Source organism: Atheta coriaria, unplaced genomic scaffold, assembly GCF_025399875.1.
Source record: "Atheta coriaria isolate IRGN ID8LTWV9N9 unplaced genomic scaffold, Caltech_Dcor_3.1 hic_scaffold_6_pilon, whole genome shotgun sequence".
NCBI classification, from domain to species: Eukaryota; Metazoa; Arthropoda; class Insecta; order Coleoptera; family Staphylinidae; genus Dalotia; species Dalotia coriaria.
The window spans coordinates 2904095-2924149 of NW_027045448.1; the positions used below are offsets into that span (position 1 = coordinate 2904095).

A 20055-nucleotide genomic window follows, 5' to 3' on the forward strand; every position below is an offset into this window, starting at 1 on the left:
CTGCGCATTTACCTGCGGTGCAGCACAAGACCATATGAAATGATTAAACGCTCGCTCTCAATCAATCTCGTGCCAAAAACTCCCGTTTTGCCCATTTTATACTTAATATACTGTTACTTATTCAGTAACATCTATGATGCATGAAAATATCAGGTGGCTATGAAGTAAAACACAGATTTATAGCTGATATATTCATTGATTTCATTATTATATTCATTTACAAAACAGAATACAGAAATTGCTGCGAGTTCTGTTACAATGTTTTTGTCACAATTTGATTTCATTCTTGCGCATGCAACATTAATTTCCGTGTTGTTACACGTTCTTCAATAAATACAATAATATCAGTTATACATTTTTAAATATACTTTAGTAGTAGAACTATATATTAATACTGTATTACATACAAGAAATGCACTTGTTGGAAACTTACAGAAGAGATTTTTTTTGTATTAAATATTTATTTCGATTTCACGTTACTCGCTTACTTCAATAATTCATTTCTAATCGGTAATAATTCGCATCTTTTCGTAGTAATCTTTGATGGATATATCTCAATAAATAAAACTAACTGTTGGATATTAGATAGAGAGAGAGTTTTGATAATAAGGGCCATGTATTAACTACGGTACCACATTTCCAATGAACTAAACTATGTAATATATAAAACGAAAAACGCGACGAATACGCAGTGAAAACCTAAACAGATACCTGTACACAACGCACAGAATCCATGATCACAATAATTAAAGAGAAAACAAAAACCTATATAGATAATAAAAATATAACAAAACAAAGCAATTACTAAACATTATTGTTGTACTCTAAATGGATTCTTTTGTTTATTCGTTTTAAGAGTGTTAGTAGTATAGTCTGTAACTAGAAAACGTTTCGTGTTTTTGTTAGAGCTTTAAAAATTTCTTATCTCAGTCCGTACTAATTAAATATGCAAACAATTTTTCGTTTCGTTTAATATTTCTCATATTTCCTCGGTATCACGATTCTTCTTTGACTGCAATTGTTTGTGAGCACAGCCAAACCAAACTACGTCGAGATTTGGTTGCAATAGTTTTAGCATTGTCTCTATGTGTAAAGAAATATTCTTTGTTGCGATTCATTACTCCCTCGTAACTCGCGATTTGGATATATTAAATATTAATATAAAAATCCGTTCATCGTATATGCCAAATTTCACCTCCAACGATCAAAAGCAATGGCGCGACCGAGAAATGGCTCTTGGGCTTCTCGAGACCATGGGTTCGTCCTGCCACTCGCGAAGCAGTGTTTCAAACTTCACTCGGCGATATCGTTTCCTAATAACTTATTAGATTTTAAACGTATTAATGTAATATTTGCTGGTTGTCGAGAGGACGCTCATTTCAAAAATAGTAATATAAGATAAGTCATAGGGATATGACCAACAACACAAAACGCAGCTTCTTTTAAAGTGAAAGAAACGCGCACTGCAAAACCTATGCTCTATGAGAGAGTACGGCGAGGTCATTTTGCATGCACTTGGTCAACAATATGTTTGCTTTATCCTCATCAGATCCCCATCAATAAAAATATAGCATATTGTTAATATGGTAGAGAATAGTGTTTCTTTGCTTTAAAATTTAATTTTATATTCATGTGGTTTCAGTCTTTTTGAGAAAATTAGTTTATGTTTAGTATCACATTATGTCAAAAAATGCACAAGTCTTTTCTTTAATAATAGTCAGGCACATGTAAAAATTCCCCTAGCAATTTAAAGACTGGATACAACGTTCCTAAACGATTGATTAGCTCATCGTCTTTTCTATCACTTGGTGATATACGCGCGATTACATCTAATTAGTGGTTTGGTTGCTTGGCTTTTTGGCTTCGTCTTTTGAATGTGCTGACTATAAATTCGGCTTGGGCATTCTCCTTAAACGCGATTCTGATAAATTGCATTAAATTTCCACATGGTCGCTTCTTTGTTATCTTCAATATTAATAAATAATGCGTCTCTCGTTTCACTTGGAACATATCAGTATGCAAGATTATGTCTTCAATTCATATTCTCATTATTTTCACATTACTGAATAACGAACAATAATAAGATAAAAACGAATTAGGAAATTGTAATAAATAATTCCGTTTGCTACCGTTACTTGCTAAATATCACAGATATTCAAATTTATGAATGTAACACGCACCGGCGGCATACGACAAAACACTTTTTTCTTTATATATTATAGGTTTTTGTACGACCACGGCTTCCGTCCTCACGCTCACAATCGATCCAGATCGACCTGACTCAAACCTCACTGACTCTGACTGCGTATTGCTTCTTTCCACCATCTAGCATTCGAATATGTTAATAGTTCATCACGCTTAGTTTATGTTTATGTTCAACGAACGACGAACAAACGAGTTTTTTTAATACTTAATACTAAGGTTGGTAGCTTCGTTTGTTTTCAAGTTTATCATAATTGTTGTAGCATATTTCTTTGTTTCATATTTCAATATTTAAACGTTTTCCTTCGACGAATTGTTTTCATTCAGTTAAATGATATATTGCAATACGGGGCTCGTATTGATGTGTGTTGTAATGTATATAAATATTAGTAAGTAATCAAGCATATATTCATAAACACATCTCTTGTCTCGAATAGTTGCGGTAGGTAGATGTAGATAGTCACTTATTACTTATACGAATATATACGACAGGTACACCGTTAAAACATGATTAAAACTCTCACGCGCCTTAGCGAATCAACTCCCCGTAACGGTTGTGATTTATTTTCACGTTCGTGCATTGTTTTCACCAAAAAGTACACAAAATTTAAAGTTCCACGACACGCCATGAGAATATGAAGCAATCCGCGCCTACATTGGGACCGCGATACGTGTTTCATTATTGTTATTGTTTAGCGAATTCTCGTAAGTAGCGCGTATGGTTCGTTCGAATTATCTGGGAAATAACTAAACTTGACTAATAGATTACGGCTGACTGACTCGAAGTGTTTCGTTAGACGAAATAAATCAAAATTGTTTCAACTAGCACAGAAAATCTCGTATTTCATCTCATCGCGCGGAGGTGAGCGTGTCTGCTCAACCCTCCTCGCATGTTTATGTAATTATAGTTAAATATAAATCTCTATAAAGCCTGATCTCCCCTTCTATTAGTTTCGTGCATTTCAACAGCATACAGATAGACAACTTGAAACTATGCTATTATAGAATAATCGCGTCCGGTCGCAGCATCGGGTGACATACTACAATCCTGCGACCGTCGCACATAAAATACACACTAAGAAGAAGTTTTCTCTTGCGATTTTGTTTCGATTACAAACATTGCTCGCGCCTGTTTCGTAGCTTCTCTTCGTTTGTCACGTTTGCAGTTGAGTCTGTTCGGGGAGAGGCAAATAGTTTATGCTGTTTTTGTTCAATCGTTCTGTCTTCTTATCTCATACAATGTTTTTTCTCAATATGAAAAAGATTTCAACGCGCAGAGGGTTGTAAAACTGCTGCGATGTAGTATTCACCACAAACAAACATCACCGAAAACTGATCTTCGTCGCAAAGTCGGTAATACAATTAGATTAATGCAGTTACACGTATTACGTTGATTACAAGCTAGTAAGCACATCGGTTAATAGTTTTCTACAGCGAGAAACAGAAATAGTATATAGTTTTTTTTTTTGTAAATATAACCCTACACCAATGGTGAAACTAAATAAAATTACATGCTACACGTCACAGAAACTACTGACCACGGACACATCTCCAAGCATACCCTGTTCGCGCCTTCAACCGACACTAAGGTAGGAAAAAATCAAAATGTGATATTCTTGCTTTGTTTCGTTTTGAGTTGATAATTGCGTTTGAGTTAAGTGGAAAAAGTCAAAATAAATAAATGCACACATGATAACGTGCTGATTTGATAATCAATTCGGTCGTACCCGAAAATGAATGGAGCGTGTGTCAATGTGAATTCAGTAGCGTCGTGCATGCGATGGGTTACCTTGTCGACGTTCACTGCTGAACGGCGGCGGTTGGCGGTTGGGTGTATGGTGTGTAGGTGTAAGACAACGGCGCCGTGTACTGGTTGTACGCGGTTTGTGCGCCACCCATGGACTGATATGCGCACGGATTGGTTGTATTGGGCAAGCCGCGAGTCTGGAAGAACTTGCTGTTCAAGATCGATTGCATGCCTTCGGCGCTGTTGGCGGGCATCACATTCATGTATTGCGGCATCGGCTGGTACATGTTGGGGCTGTTGGTAGGCGGTGGCCCGGAAAACGTTTGCTGCTGCTGCTGTTGTTGTTGCTGTCTCTGCTGGCCATAGCGGTTGCTGCCATTGAAGGTGCGCGGCGCATTACCTAGGGGATCAATATAAATCGATAAAATCAATGGCTCTTAACTAAACTTAGCTTTACTTGGAGTGTTCCAGGAAAACTTTAAACAAAGAGAAACGCATAATTATACAGGTGAACTAACTGATGACACAAATACCCATCGTTCACATTTTATAATTCGTGTTCGTGTTAGTTGGACATAAACTATTTACGGGCATACAATGCAAAGAAACATTGCCAACAAAATAAAACTGAACTATGCATTGCAAGTGGAAACAATAAACGCAATGTGCAAAAATAATACGGCAGCGAGCTAAGCAATTAAAACTCCCTGGGTCATAAAAAAGCATACCAATAATAAATAAATGTCGTGTGCGTTTAGTTTTGTTTTCCTGGAACACGAAGCTAACTGCTAATACACTTACCATAATTGTTCCTGGGCTGTTGATTGTTATACTGTTGGCCGGCGTTGGGCTGTCCGTACCCGTTAGAGTAGTGTGAGCTACCCTGATAACCGTTCTGCTGATAGCCGTTTTGATTGCCCTGGTGGTAGTTACTCTTGGGGCGGAAACCACCGTTGTTAGCGTCCATGCTGCGCATGTTTCCATTATGCATGCGCATGTTGGAGTGCATGCGCGGCTCGCCATTACTGTGTACATGATTCTTGTTCACCCAGGTCTTGTTGCGATTGTGCATCATGTTCGGGGACATACTGTCCTTGTTATTTCGCTGGTTCCAGCGATTGCGTGCGCTCGGATTTCCACGTGACTGCATGACCATTTCGTGCAATGCCGGGTTGATTACCTGCGCTGCCTCTTCGAGCACGCCGATCAAGTCCTTCGCTTGCCTCTGATTGGCGGACGTGAAGAACGCATATGCTGTGCCAATCTGCTGACAGCGTCCAGTGCGCCCGATGCGATGGACGTAATCCTCGCTGGAATTTGGGTAGTCATAGTTAATGACGTACTTGACGTCTTCAACATCCAAACCACGGGCAGCTACATCGGTAGCCACTAAAATGGACGATTTCCCATTGCGGAACTCGGAGAGAACGTAATCACGCTCCTGTTGTGACTTGTCGCCGTGAATTGAGATCGCCGAGTATCCATCACGTCGGATCACCTTTGTGATATCGTCGACCTTCTTCTTGGTCTCAACAAAAATGATAATTTTATTGTTGCGATCAGAACAGATCTCCTTAAGCAGCTGACAGATCTTTGCTTCTTTTTCGTGCTCCTCGCAAACATCAACAATTTGACGAATGTTATGATTGGCCTGTAGTGCGAGTCCACCGATGTTAATCTGAATGTAGTTATCTAGGAACTCCTCGGCGAGAGCCTGTACTTGCTTCGGCCATGTAGCTGACCACATGAGAACCTGTCGGTCTGGACGAATCTGCTCAATAATTTTACGGATTTGTGGCTCGAAACCCATGTCCAGCATGCGGTCGGCTTCATCCAAAACCAAATACGTGCAGCGCTTCAAGTTAGTGGTTCCCTTTTCAAGGAAATCAATAAGGCGTCCAGGAGTAGCAATGACAATCTCGACACCGCGTTCCAAATCCCTCGCCTGCGGCCCTTTGGGCGACCCGCCAAAGATGCAAGTGTTACGGATCATCGTGGTTTGACCCAGCTCGCGCGCTACCTTCTGAATCTGCTGAGCAAGCTCGCGAGTTGGCGCAAGCACAAGCGCAATAGGACCTTCGCCGCGCTGTGGGCGCTGCTGGTTGTTGATGTGGACGGTCGCAGGAACCATGTAGGCCAGAGTCTTGCCAGAGCCAGTCTGTGCAATTCCAACAAGATCGCGCCCGGACAGAGCAATGGGCCATCCTTGCGCTTGAATTGCAGTCGGCTCGGAAAAGCCCTGCTTCATAATGATATCCATTACGTAATCTGGGAAATTGCCGTCTTCAAAGTTTTCATTTGGATGAGGAATGTTTGCTCCCCTAACAATTATTTCTTTGCCCTCCCTGTAACTCTTTACATGACTTTCAGATCTGGTTTGTACATTCATGTGTGGCTTATAGAAGTTCTTTACAATGGGCACCAAGTTATGCATCTCCCAGTTTGGCTTAACCAGTGTTGAGTTCTGTGCTTGCATGTTCTTGTTGTTCATCATGTTAGGCTTGTGGTTGTTGGGGCCACCAAAGTCTTGTACAGGTGCCATCTGGTGCTGAGGAGGACCTACCCAATAATTTGATTGCTTACCGAATTGTTCACCGCGGTCAGATCGGGGACGATACCTGTATTAAATTCACAAAGAAATTAAATTAAATATTTGCAACTGTTAAAAGAAGAAAAATATTGTTATCAAAATAATTCCACTCTCTAAACAGCTCACTGAACGCGTCAAATTAAACTGCAAACAGTGCGTCTAACACCGCTGCTGACAAATGTTAAACTTATCACTTAGATTGAAATTGCAGTGGGAGTCAAAAAGCAAATGGCAGGCCAACACTGCTACACTGGCAGCAGATTGGAATCAAAATTTCAAACTGATTTAATCATAGCGAAATGCTCAACAAGAAATTGAATATGAATCATCATGTTCGTCACTTACGTGTTGGTGTGCTGATAACCGTTTTGCTGATGGTACTGCATTTTGCAGCAATTATGTCACCAATACTTTTTACAAACTACTACCAATGGCTTCCAATTATTCTACTCTGCAAACGAAAGAACAGATGTAATGCTATCCGTTTCACTTGTCATCGATATGAACAGCTCAGCAATTTTGCGATTTGTGAACTGATTAACATTACCGGCGAGCGTAATTGCGAAGTTCAGGTACGCGATCAATAAATTAAATGGATTTTAACACGTACCTTCCAATCCAACCCGACCGGCGAACAAAACGATAATGGTGGACCGTGCTTGCGGATCGTTGGCTGACATGCGCCGCAAAATGAGTGCGTCACGCGCACGCGCGATGCATGCGGTAGTATGTCGAACTTGTTTCCTACTTCCTGTTCGTTTGAATTGAATCAAGAAAGGTTGTTAATTCCTGAGGGAAATTGCAACTCCATCGATTTCATTGCATGTCACCGATTGCACAATAAAATATGACAATTGATAAAAATGAAAGTCACAACATGAAAATTTCACGCCACATTTAGGCCCAAATAACTGCTATTTATGCTTATTTTTCGGCTCAATTACTTCCTTCACCGTAAGAAAATTATGTTCGTATGTGAGCGATGAATAATTCACAACACATTCCACAAATAATTTTTCAATTATCGCTAAAGGTAGAATTTGTGTATAACATTCCGTATTAGAATTATCATTTGTTTATTCAACAAATAAAATTACATTTACTAATGCGTCAACTAATGGCCTACAAATTGACCTAAAAGTAATGTTTTTCATTTTCATTGCAATTCAATAGCATATGTACTTGAAAATTTCAATAAATAAAAACGCACATACTCGCATATTTGTACTAGAGGCAACAGCAATTCCCAATAAGTAAACAGAGATACTATAAATTAATATGACTTCAGATCAATACAATGCGGGAGTGTTTGACATAAACTAGTGTTCCTAGATAAGCAAATTGTTGCACTCTATGTACCCGAACACTCTTATATCGTCAATATATTAAAATTTGCATCAAAATAACACAACGTCACCCAAAAAATATTGCCGAAGCTATTAAACCAAATATGTAAGAATAGAGGAAACTAATAATTAAAATCGCCGTATTAACATTTTAGCAATTGTGGCACGTTAAAATATACAAACACTTATTTGGAACAAAATTTCCAATTCTGATTTTTATAATTATTGCAGTCTCTCCCATTTAAAACAACTTTACACTTAAACAAGTTAATAAGGTTTCGACAATTTTGTTCGTCGTTCAGTACGATATTGACGTTTTTTTGGTTAAACTTCTTAAATGTTCAACGCGGCTGTGGAGGCGGTTGAGCATACGTATAGCCGGTGGGTTGCGCATAGTATCCCGCAGGTTGCGCTGCTGGCGGTGGATGGGAGTAATAAATGCCGTTGGTCATTGCATAGCCGCTGTACGGAGGCGGGATACTTTGATGATACATCATAGCTTGCTGTGGTTGCGACGCCGCTTGCGGCAGAGGAGGCGCCGGCTGCGATGGCTGTGGCAGCGGCGCAGACAACTGATGCTGCATGGTTGCTGGTGCGCCCTGATGATGCAGTAACGCGCGCGAATCTTTATTCACGCTGGGCGCTGAACTGTTGGATAACGAGACAGCCGTGCGATAGTTACTGTTGGACTTGGTGGAGCGCACCGGTGATGGAGGGCTGCGATCTCGGCTATCAGATGGAGATCTGCGCCGGCGACTAGTTCGGTTGCGAGACCGTGATCGCGAACGATCATATCGTGTTGGACGTTTTGGTGATCGAGATCGTGAACGTGTTGGAGAGCGTTGAGTTTGAGCTCGGCCTCGTGTCCATCGATTTCGTCCTGAAACAATCGAAACTTTGAATTAATAATTTATTAAATCATAGTTATAGCATTAGTGTACCTCGACCGGATGAATTTCCATTTCCCCAATTCCGATCAGCCATTTCTTGCAGTTTTGGATTGATCACTTGCTTAGCTTCTTTGAGAACCGCCAACAAATCGCTTGCCTTATTCGCATTGTTGGGTGTGAAGAAAGTATATGCGGTGCCTGTGCGCGACGAACGCCCGGTGCGACCGATTCGATGCACGTAATCTTCCGAATTTGATGGATAATCAAAATTGATTACAAACTTAACATCTTCAACATCTGCAAAATTACACAAAACAAATATTAACACTTTTGATCGCATCGAAAACTGCCTCCGTTGTAGAGGCATACAATTACAATCATTTACAGTAAATCAGTATTATAACTAGGCTGCAAAAAGCAATATCAGTGAATTGTAGTCATATCAAGTTTATAAACAAAAAACAATTAACATATCATAGTTAAAATTGTGAACACTTTGAATGTCTGATATATCCACGCAATTGTCCAGTATTGAAAGTTGATTATGATGATAACGCTAATAAATTATTTTACAAAATCAGTCCTATTATAGATAGAATGTATACAAGAACACATTTATTTATTGATGAATTTCGTTTTGCTTTTCTAAACAAATTAGATCGCTTCAATGAAAGTTGGTTGTACTTGGTGATAAAAGCTTTGATGCATACCACCTTCGGGTGCATCGGGCTCGGAAAGGTGGATGGCGTGAGCGGCGGCAAGCTCCGTCGCCGGCACGCGAACGAGACAGAGTCCGGACCCGGCCTGGGCCACGCCAAAACGACCGCGCACGGCCTGCGCGAGGTAGGCGGTGTGAGTGTGTCCAGGAGGCTGTCAGGTACCCGCCTCCCAGCCACATCGGTTAGAACGCGGCGGCGAGCCGAAAGCCCGGCCAGCCGGCAGAGTTCCACGCATTGCAAACGGGCAGACGTGTCCACTCCGCCATAGAGAGGCACAACCACACAATGACTACATTGAGTGTGTCATTATCATCGCTTGTGCCTCTGAAAAGAGAGTAGTGCCCAGTTTATTACAACACGCCTTTGGTCTTATTTTAAGCTTCGATTTAACACGACTTTACTATCACCGTTCCAAATACAATTCAAACATAATACAGCAATACAACAAAACACACTAGTCTTGCGCTGGACGACATATGTCGAATTGGATTTGAAATTGTGCACATTACATTTCATGCAATCTAGAAAGTATAATAAACAAAAAGCACGTAAATTTATGATATCCTCTTATTACCAATTAGAGCAGATCAGATTAATTGGCTGCAGATGTGACTTACCTAAACCCCGCGCAGCTACGTCGGTAGCTACCAGAATAGGAGCTTTACCAGATCGGAAGTCTGAAAACGAAACATGCCATTAACGGAAACAGTATATGAGGGGAAGGCAAAAATAATACCTTGTAAGACCCAATCGCGTTCTTGTTGAGACTTATCTCCATGAATACACACAGCAGGCCAACTAAACCAACAAGAAAAGAAAATATTAATAAAAGTCATTCAATATTATTTTTCCTACAGTAAATAATGTAAATAATGTACAAATTGTTTAATCAAACCGATGCTCGATTTATCGGAGTTAGAGTCAGAGAAATTTAAAAATCGATAAAATGGAAAAACGACAAAGATGACAAACACGTAAATCTATAAGAATAAACCTACGCAAAATGATAGAATTCATTAATAATTAGGAAATGCGTACCAAAAGCATAATTATCCTGCAAAATCAACAAAATTCGACAGATTGACTTTCAAAGTCCAAATCATTTCTTGAAATAGCAGGATTCATAAAAGCGCAACTAATATGATTATTGGATTACTGATGAAATCATCAGTTACGCTTTCAGTAAACAAAATCGTATTAAAATAATTAAATTAGTGTGTACCGAACGCATTAACTGAGAAAAAAGACTGAATATTTATCAATACATACCCATCCCGTTTCATTTTCCGTGTAATATCATCCACCCTCCTTTTCGTCTCAATAAAAATGATAGTTTTGTTCTCCTTTTCAGCCATAATTTCCTTCAAAAGAGTACTCAACTTGGTTTCCTTCTCATACTCCTGACACACATCAATAATCTGCAGAATATTATGGTTCGCCGAAAGCGACAACGATCCGACATTAATCTGAATATAGTCCTTCAGGAATTCCGATGCTAACGCCTGCACCTCCTTCGGCCAAGTCGCAGACCACATGAGTGTCTGCCTATCGGGTCGGATCTGTTCAATAATCTTACGTATCTGCGGCTCGAATCCCATATCAAGCATTCGATCGGCCTCATCTAGAACCAGATACGTGCATCGCTTCAAGTCGGTGCGATTCGACTCCAGGAAATCAATGAGTCTTCCCGGCGTCGCAATGACGATTTCAACACCGTCAGCAAGATCAGTTACTTGCGGACCTTTCGGCGCACCACCGAAAACACAAGTGTTACGTATCCGTGATGTCGAACCGAAATCAGTGGCCACTTGCTGAATCTGTTGTGCTAGTTCCCTAGTTGGTGCAAGAACTAGAACTATTGGCCCATCACCTCTCATCAATCTTGACTGATGATTGATATGAACAATTGCAGGCAGTATGTAAGACAATGTTTTACCAGAGCCTGTTGATGCAATTCCAACCATATCTCTTCCTGATAATGCAATTGGCCATCCTTGAGCTTGAATGGGCGTTGGTGCTTTGAAACCGGCATTCCTGACCTCTATGTTGACATAGTCAGGAAATCCAGCTTCTTCAAAGGAGAAAACTGGTTCGGGGATTTGTTTACCTTTGAGTGAAATCTCTTTTGATCTACGCCACTCATCCACTTCATATGCAGAACGCTGCATCACTCTTAGATGTGGTATATAAAAGTCTTTCTTGAATGGTTCAAGGCGACTCAGATCCCATCTCGGTTTGCGCAGACCCGCGCCAGCGGCGTTCCTTCTGCTGGAATTATATCCATTGCTAGAATAGTTTCTATCACGACTTCTAGATCGGCGTCGCTCTCGGCTACGAGATCTATAATAAATAATGTAAAGCAGGTTTGTTTTGTTAGTTTAAATTTATTCATTACCGTCTTCCCGATCGTCCACGCATTTTGGTTATTTTATTGATTTACACTAGAGGCAGATTCGATAACGTAGGCGACCGTTGTTTCGTGACTATACCTGCTCACACCTATTAACGTATAAAGTTGCGACTAAATTGCGTCGAAGCACATCTTGATGTTTATATAAACAATTTATTTATATTGCACTAAGTGCATTAGGAATATGAGCTGCATATGAGCTGTTGTTAAACAGAGGGGAAACAAATATGGACGTTACGATGTGAGCCGGCATTCATCGATCGGCTGTGACGGATGCACTTGGCGCACTTGGTGCACGGCGGGAGAGGAGCGGAAACGGAACTACAACAGACCTCAAGATTGAATGTGGCGCCGATTTTAAGAAAGTTGGAGAAATTCCAATTAACTTAACTTTTGTTTTTTGCATTTGATTCATTCTAATATCAGTGAATCTACGGACTTTGTAATGCTTTTATTTCAGGAACTTATAACCTCAATAAAATTAACTAACTTTATTAAGCAACTTACAAGTTACTTACAATGAAGTTAATTTTGAGAAACTATTGTAATATATGCAATTTTTTCAACATGAAATTGTATATATTATAATAGAATAATATCTATTCACTTCAGAAAGTGAACAAGAACTAAACTGAGTGATGAGGATAAATATTTTTTAAAATTGCCAAAAACATAGATAAACCATTTATTTAATCATTGTTTTTTTAAAGCTGGTATTTTAGCAAACACAACAACCAGCGGTTTGTCCTTTACAATAAAACCATTTGTTTCTTTAACAGCTTGTTGGCCCAACTCAACAGAATCCAATGTAACAAAAGCTTGACCCTTCATCCTGCCCTCTGTCATCAATCTAATATCAAACAAACTCCTCGGTTCACTCTCTGACCTCTTTGGATAATAACGTTTATAAATCCATTGCAAGTCATCTAAACCAACAGTTTTTGCAATGTTTTTAATATACAACTTGTTATTTGGAGTTCCAGGATGATAATCTTTAAAAATGGGCAAAACGTAAAGATCTTTAAGTGGTACTCTATTGGCGGCAAGCTGTTCGGCTGTTATTATATCTGTTTTTAGGTCGATTGGTTTGCTTTCAGGAACCTCTATACTTGTGTTCAGCTCCTTCTTAACATTTATTTGATCCAAGCAAGTTGGATTAACAATCAATTCAATCTTATCACTTTTCTTTAGTTCACTTTGTTCAAACACTTCAGCCACTTTTTCAGTTGCTCCACTTTGTGATGATTTTACATTAGCTGGATTACCTTGTGTAGGCTTAATGAATTTTGGTCTTTTAATTGGCTTAGGCTGGCTGATTTGCCTCTTAGCAGGAATGATTTGCTTCTGTTTGTCATTGCTATCATCCTCACTTTCCATTTCTGATTCAGAATCAGACTTCAGTTGTGGAACTGGCTTGGGAGGATGAACAGTTTTTATTGGTATTGGGGTATCTGGAGCATTACTAAATGGAGGTGGCAAATTCATTCTATTCATCAAGTGTAATACTTGAACATAAAATTGTGGAACTGTTTCAAGTGCAAAAGATATATTGTGAATGGTTGCTCTGTTAGCTCTAGGATATGTATACCTTAAATGAGCAGGGGGTGGCTGATCATATCCAACTGCACTGTTCAATGCATTGATTTTTGTCACATAATTTATGAAATGCTTATGACTTTGCACTTCAGTGGTTTGTAATAGTAAAGGTGCAGGAAATGAATCTGCAATTTTTTTCTCAGCATATTCCACACAAATGATTGCATCAAGTACCCTTAGTTGATGTGTTCTGTGCAGAACTGCTTTTGCTTGTTGCTTTGAATCAAACTTTCCATATACAATGCTCTTCTGCTTTGAGAGAGATGTTATTACTTTCACTTGTTGGGAACCAAAGTGTTTCATGAAGTCTTCTTTTTCAGCATCAGTTAAACAACTGGGGAGATGTTTGATTTTTAGTGTATACTCACAAATGTTTACCATTTCGAAGTGTTTCTTAATAACCTACACCTGAAATAAAAGAATTAAATTATAATATAATACGGTTCAATTGAGTTTTACAACACGTTGACAACAGCAATTAAAGATTCAAATAAATGAAAATGTACAAATATAATAATAAAATAGAATATAGTCCAGTATCCACAAAACAAAAAAATATGAAAACGAAAGATCTTAATATTTATAATTCATACATTTCAGAATAAATAAAACCAAATGACACAAGACTTACAGGTAAACGAAGATTTATTTAATGTTTTTACTCCAAGAATTTATATTTCAAATTGCAAGTCGTACTAATCGAACTTTCCACATAACAACATAACAGCATAACCTACACAAACCTCAAATAGTTTGATTCTAATCAGACTCGTCAGTAGAGTTCACTGCTGGTAAACGAAAGATGACCCGGCCACGATTAATTATTCGAAACTGGACCCGAAATGTACTCTATTGATCTATGCCAGACGCCTGTGCTCATATGCTATAGATTAGGATAATTAACTAATAATTATCACATTGGAATACCCAACATTTGATTTGTCGGCTACATATCAGTAAAATCATTTTATTTTGTGTTATTGCAGATCATTGATCTCGGCAAAGTGATTATAGAGAAAACTTGTCAGAGTTTTTATCTTTTTGGTATGACCCGTGTATATTTCAGTAATATGGTTTTCGTTCCTTTGTGGCGGAAGTCAATAGGTACAATACTGTGGTTGATTTTGAATGACCTTTGTTGTTGCCAAACTAATTAGAGAATAAGATTCGTTCTTACGAACTGTTCATATATGTAGTTGGTGACCCCCGAAAGCAGTATATTATCAAGAAATTATATCTTACAACAAGTCCGTGCTCCGTGGCCGCCATAATGGCCGACAGTGAAAGTTTCTGAAAGATTTATCCTGTCACTTACGCTATGGCAATTCAACAACACCAGCTGAAAGCGTCACATGGTGAACTAGAACCCGGCGTGCAAACGTCTTCATTCTTTCAATTAGGTTGTCCTTACTATATTGTTGGTTTCCTTTCTAACAAATTTGTAGTTTTCGTGTGCAGTTTGGATTCTCTCTGGTTTGTAATTTGTACAATGACGACAAAGAATTGCATGTTCCCATGATAATCTGAATATTTTTATCTACCTCATCAATAGGGCGAATAATATAAATAATATATCACAATAATTTTGTTAAAATAATACTAACACCGGCGCATCATAATCAATTTGGGACGCGGGGCGTAACGATATTCATAAATATTATATCAACATATAAGACTCAAATATGGATATTCAAACTCATAAATACATTGCGATTCGACTAGAGAAGGTATTAAAAGTGTCCCTCGACGTTCGGACGCGCCTGCTTGTGCGGCACACTCGTCTTCTTCGTTTTCGTTTTCTTTGGTTCGTTCGGGTTCCAGCGTGTCGCCTCGCACCGACAGAACGGGCACGTCGTCTCCTCTGTTGATATGCAATTGAAATGGAACGCGTGCCCGCATCCCCACACCGAGACCTTCTGCTCGTCTGCATTCGGTACGAACGGCAGGTACAATGGCGATTGACAGGTACTGCACTGTAGCTTTTGTATACTTAAACCTTTTCCACTCAGTGAAATTGATTTGGCTAAACCTGGTAAAATAAGCGACAATTGTATAACTTGCCTGTAAAAAAAATTGATAAAATGTACTTACTTTGATGATAATCTCGTCCTAACAACTTTAAAGTTGTATTGTATACTTCAATGTCATGCCGACAATCAGCAAGCATGCCTTGGAGCAGTCCTTTGATATCCCCAAAATTGGCATCCGACACCAATTCAAAGAGTTGCGTTGGTGGGACGTGTGGAGCTGCCGAATGTATCAGTTCTCTCAGAGATAATTTTTTACTGCTCTGCGGATGCTTCAGCAACGACAGCCATAGCTTTTGGCTTTCTTCTGCGCTTAAATGGTCTGCTCCTCTAACACACAAATCTACCGCTGATTCAGTCAATCCATGCTCAAGCAACAAGTCCAATGCCACCTTAAATTCGCCCATTTGTTCCAAGAGTAGACTAGTCGCTTCATGTTTGTCATATTTTTTTGTGATTTCCAAAGCTTGCTCAATGCGACATAAACCCATTCGTAAATAATTTTTCACAACTTTGATATCTTCAGGTATTTTACACAAAAGTTCCAGGTGCCATTCAGCCATTTCCGGGATCATCTTAATGTCGCTCACTACTAACTCACTTAAAAACAAAAACGATACATCGTCATCGGATTTGATTAATGCGAAATATTCTTCCACAGAGTTGGGAAAGTGTTCGATAATGATGTCGACGCATTTGCGCACGTCTATAGCAACGAGTTCTTTGAAGTGGGCGAGAAATTGTTGGCGAATTTTACGGTGCGAAACCCGAATATGTGTGAGAATATAGTTGAACACATCACCTTTGCGAAGTTGGTCATTAAGGTAGCAGCTTAAAATGTTACTGTAGTCTTTCTGACTTTCGTATACAAACTCCGCCACTTTGTAGCATCGCGATTCCAGTGCAATTTTCAAAAGCTCGTCGTTGGTTAAATGCCCCAATTTGTTTTCATGCAAGAGGTCCAAACATGCCTGCTCTCTTTCCGAATGATCTCGATTAGATAATTCATGCTTAGTTTCAGTAAGTGATTTGATAACTGAGTTTAAAGTAGGTTCATCTACTTTTAAGTTGTTTGATGTTACTAGCTTGGCAATGAAGCATGCCAATATTGTAATTTGGCACTCCTGTAATAAATATACTATGAAATATATCAATCTCCAAAACTTAACAGAATGTACGTACGTTAAATTCTGGTGGTCCCACAATTTGTATCAGAATCTCCACTAATCGCTGTCGTTGTAAAAGACCCATCTCACCCGAGAATTCATTTTCAGTAAATGCTAACTTGATCACATTCAAACATTCTCGTATGTTATACTTGAGCAACGCTCGCAAATATGGATAAGACTGTTCGTTCTCCTTGGCATTCACAGAATGCACGGCTTGCAAACACCGCAGGATATCAAACTTAACGCGTGAAACTTCCTCATGTGGAATAATGCCCTTCGGATACCCCAAACCGCCCAAGCAAGCGCTAACATAAACAATAATCGTGTTGCCAAGTGAATGATTCTCCGGAGTTAACTCGTGTAAAAATTCAGTCAGCGGACAGGTGTAATCCCCAATCGTTTTGGTCGTAATGTGAATCCACGCATCGTACAACTTGCGTTTCTTGCAAATACTCAACACTTGATGCAGATCAAGGCAAATCAAATCCAGCGATAGCAAAACTGCCGACAATAGTTCAATATCCTTTTGTTCAAGATATGCCACAAGCGATTGTGTCACACTGGGCTGCAGAAAAGTCAATGATCCCCCGATGATACATTCAGTTATGAGTAGATAATACACATCCTTTTCGTAAGGATCCGTTGATATTCTGTCCCATAACTCGGTGCATAAAATGTCAATTTTGTTCAACTTGATGCAACAGTTAATCGCAGCAGTGAGACTCTCGCGATCGGCGACGTAGGAATGTTTCAGACTGTTTATATATTTATCTAAAAGCAAAACAGTGCTTTTTTCGCGATTGGAGCCCTCTTCGGCAGCGAGATTCAGCGCCTCAGCCCATCGTCCTTGATCGCTCAAATATAAAAGTCGTTCGTGCCATGTGCGAAGTTTCACGAGATGGACCGCTTTCGTTCCAAGAATAAGCAGTTGATCACCTCTGCAAGAAAGACTGTTGTAGCATGCGCGTTCACCTGCTAGTGCAAACGCCTCAGATACACCTCCACCGACTGCTAAAGCTTTAAAATGCGCCGAATTGTAGACAAGTCCTGCGTTTGCAAGTTCAAGCATTTCCAACTCTTTCTGTGAACGCACTTCAATCAGTCTTAGGTTTTCGCTCGTATCCATAATAGCGAGGTGTCGGTTGCCCACCCAGTGGATGGCAATCATCGTGAACGGTAGTTGAACATGGCGTAATAGAGTTAGGCGTAGTTTGTTGCGATTGATGCCGGTGCGGATGATTCTAGTGTAGTTTAAATCGCTGCCTCGGCCCCAAGCAAGAACTGGTTGATGCGTCTTACCGACCAGAACCATTTGCCATGAAAGCAGAGGTAGGCAGGACGGCAAGCGAGGTAGTTGTTGACTGAATAGAACTTTAAGTCGTGGTTTTATGGTTATTATGATCACCTAAAAAATATACATCGCAGAATTGTATCAACATATTTTTTTTATAAAATACCTTAGATAAGGTAGCTAATGCAACTATATAATGTTGTCCCAACATTTCCTGCGCCAGCACCAGCGGTTCAAAGCAACACACTTCGCCCCTGGCGCCCGAGAACAAGCATTTGGAGTCCCAGCTGCGTACACCCAAGCGGCGTACAAAGTTTAACGAGAAAACGCAACCCGACGAGTCGCCCACGAGTGCCAAATTATTCGAAGCCGTGAATCTTAATTGTAGAACGGCTGTTTGAGGAGCGTGTGCATCTGGCAAACGTCTTAAAACGTCACCGTTTATCGCATCCAGCATTAAGATGTATCCTCGTTCAAACCTTAAAATATTAGTTATAAGTTAATACATTAAATTAATATATTAAGTCAAACAAACAAACTATAAGTCAATGTAATACAAAATATGGAAAATATTCTTACCCAATTAGTAGCCTGGTAGAATCACCATTGAAAGCCATTGCTGATATGGCACCCTGATCAACACTAATTTCATCATGAGAACACCAACATAGCTTCTGTTCAGAATCAAATGCTAATGCATAGCCATGAGAAGTGCCAATGGCAACATATTTAGAACTGTTTGTAATCACAGTTGGTAAACCAGCACCAACTCTTTCCTGAAAGCATAATTTTAAACAATCTTACAAATAACAAGACTTCCCATTGATTTATAGAAACAACAAATTCATTACTTACAGCTGCAGATGTCACTTGAGTTGATATTCCATTCAAAATGCAATGATAAAGCATTGACTTCAGCTTCATAGTCAAACTTTGCAAGGAATGTATGGATTGATTATCACTTCCTTCTTCAGACTCCATGTCCCAAAGAATACTCTCCAGCGATGGTAAGGTTGTTGAGGGTAAATCAAACTCAGCATCATTCAACTAAACAAAATAAAAGTAACCATGAGTCATTTTGTAAATATTGTAAGATAAGCATGATTTACTTAATTTTTAGAGCAAATATTATGTTTATAAATCTGCAAAACAACTGAACAATATAAAGAAAATAATAAAACCACAAATACCTCTTTAATATCCAGTAAAGAATCATCGGAATCTTCTATTGAAGTAAATGGTAAATCCTCAACTTCAGAACCCATGGCTTTACAGTAATCACTTTTATTTTACAAAACAAAATTCAACTCCAATCAAACAGTCACTAATCAGTGAATTTGTAGTGATAATAAACGCATTGCACTGCTTTACAAATTCGTACTTGATTTCGTACGTTTCGAACATAAATTATATATAAACAAATTTGTGGTTGGCAATTATTTGTTGTATTTTCCGATTTTACAATGATTACATATGCAATAACTAAGTTTAACCGACCAAACTTATTAGGTGTAGTAATATATTATTATATGTTTTGAAAGCCGAGATCAGGCGTTAAAATTAGTACAGATAATTGTGGGTAATTTAATATTGAGTTAATTGTCACTATCGGGAAGTTTGCAGAGTTGAGATAACTTTAGGTTATGATTGGTACGTGAAAAATTTATAAGAATGTAGATGCGGTTGCCTACGTTAGGGTGCCAATATAAATAAAATAAGAACATGTTTAGGAGCAGATAAACAATTCAATATCAATCAAATTAACTATTTATTTTTAATTAAATTAAATTATTTGAATTGATTTAAATATTACAATAAAATTGTATTAGATTATAAAATCTGTAAATTTTGTTTTAAATGATTCTAAGTATTTAATAATTTGATTGATGATATTTTAAATATTCACCACGAAGTATTTATATTTCCTGATTTTCACGCTCCAAACGTTATATTTAAACGTTAAATTGTGACTATTTTCAATATTTCTATACACTTCGTATCTATAGTTCGTACCTATTTTGTTTAGAAATGAAATTATTGTTTCTAAGATATATGCAACCCAATATAC

The 20055-nt window shown here is 38.8% G+C and overlaps 4 protein-coding genes across 6 annotated transcripts; all 4 read right to left on the minus strand.

The window, feature by feature from the left end:
- Positions 1–176: 176 nt before the first annotated feature.
- LOC135794104 (uncharacterized) lies at positions 177–7270 on the minus strand. Of its 2 annotated transcripts, none has more exons than XM_065305254.1 (4): positions 7150–7270; positions 6885–6990; positions 4751–6567; positions 177–4349 (listed from the first exon to the last, which is right to left on the minus strand). In XM_065305254.1, exons 2-4 carry the CDS (start codon positions 6923–6925, stop codon positions 4003–4005), a joined length of 2205 nt encoding a protein of 734 aa, XP_065161326.1. In that variant the 5' UTR covers positions 6926–6990; positions 7150–7270; the 3' UTR covers positions 177–4002. The 2 variants fall into 2 exon arrangements, with proteins under 2 accessions (XP_065161326.1, XP_065161327.1); XM_065305255.1 differs by having other exon boundaries at positions 7087–7182.
- Positions 7271–7598: 328 nt separating this feature from the next.
- On the minus strand, positions 7599–12175 carry LOC135794165 (uncharacterized). The gene is made up of 6 exons (XM_065305342.1): positions 11890–12175; positions 10764–11834; positions 10231–10292; positions 10112–10171; positions 8827–9072; positions 7599–8765 (listed from the first exon to the last, which is right to left on the minus strand). The coding sequence occupies exons 1-6, from the start codon at positions 11910–11912 to the stop codon at positions 8227–8229; spliced, it is 2001 nt and encodes a 666-aa protein (XP_065161414.1). The 5' UTR covers positions 11913–12175; the 3' UTR covers positions 7599–8226.
- A 400-nt stretch (positions 12176–12575) lies between these two features.
- On the minus strand, positions 12576–14860 carry LOC135794167 (RNA-binding region-containing protein 3-like). Of its 2 annotated transcripts, none has more exons than XM_065305346.1 (2): positions 14244–14860; positions 12576–13908 (listed from the first exon to the last, which is right to left on the minus strand). In XM_065305346.1, the coding sequence occupies exon 2, from the start codon at positions 13879–13881 to the stop codon at positions 12598–12600; it is 1284 nt and encodes a 427-aa protein (XP_065161418.1). In that variant the 5' UTR covers positions 13882–13908; positions 14244–14860; the 3' UTR covers positions 12576–12597. The 2 variants fall into 2 exon arrangements, with proteins under 2 accessions (XP_065161418.1, XP_065161417.1); XM_065305345.1 differs by having other exon boundaries at positions 14132–14860.
- A 143-nt stretch (positions 14861–15003) lies between these two features.
- Positions 15004–19647, minus strand: Vps8 (vacuolar protein sorting 8). The gene is made up of 7 exons (XM_065305338.1): positions 19178–19647; positions 18843–19034; positions 18567–18763; positions 18154–18466; positions 16710–18101; positions 15592–16651; positions 15004–15529 (listed from the first exon to the last, which is right to left on the minus strand). Exons 1-7 carry the CDS (start codon positions 19250–19252, stop codon positions 15231–15233), a joined length of 3528 nt encoding a protein of 1175 aa, XP_065161410.1. The 5' UTR covers positions 19253–19647; the 3' UTR covers positions 15004–15230.
- Between the last annotated feature and the right edge of the window lie 408 nt (positions 19648–20055).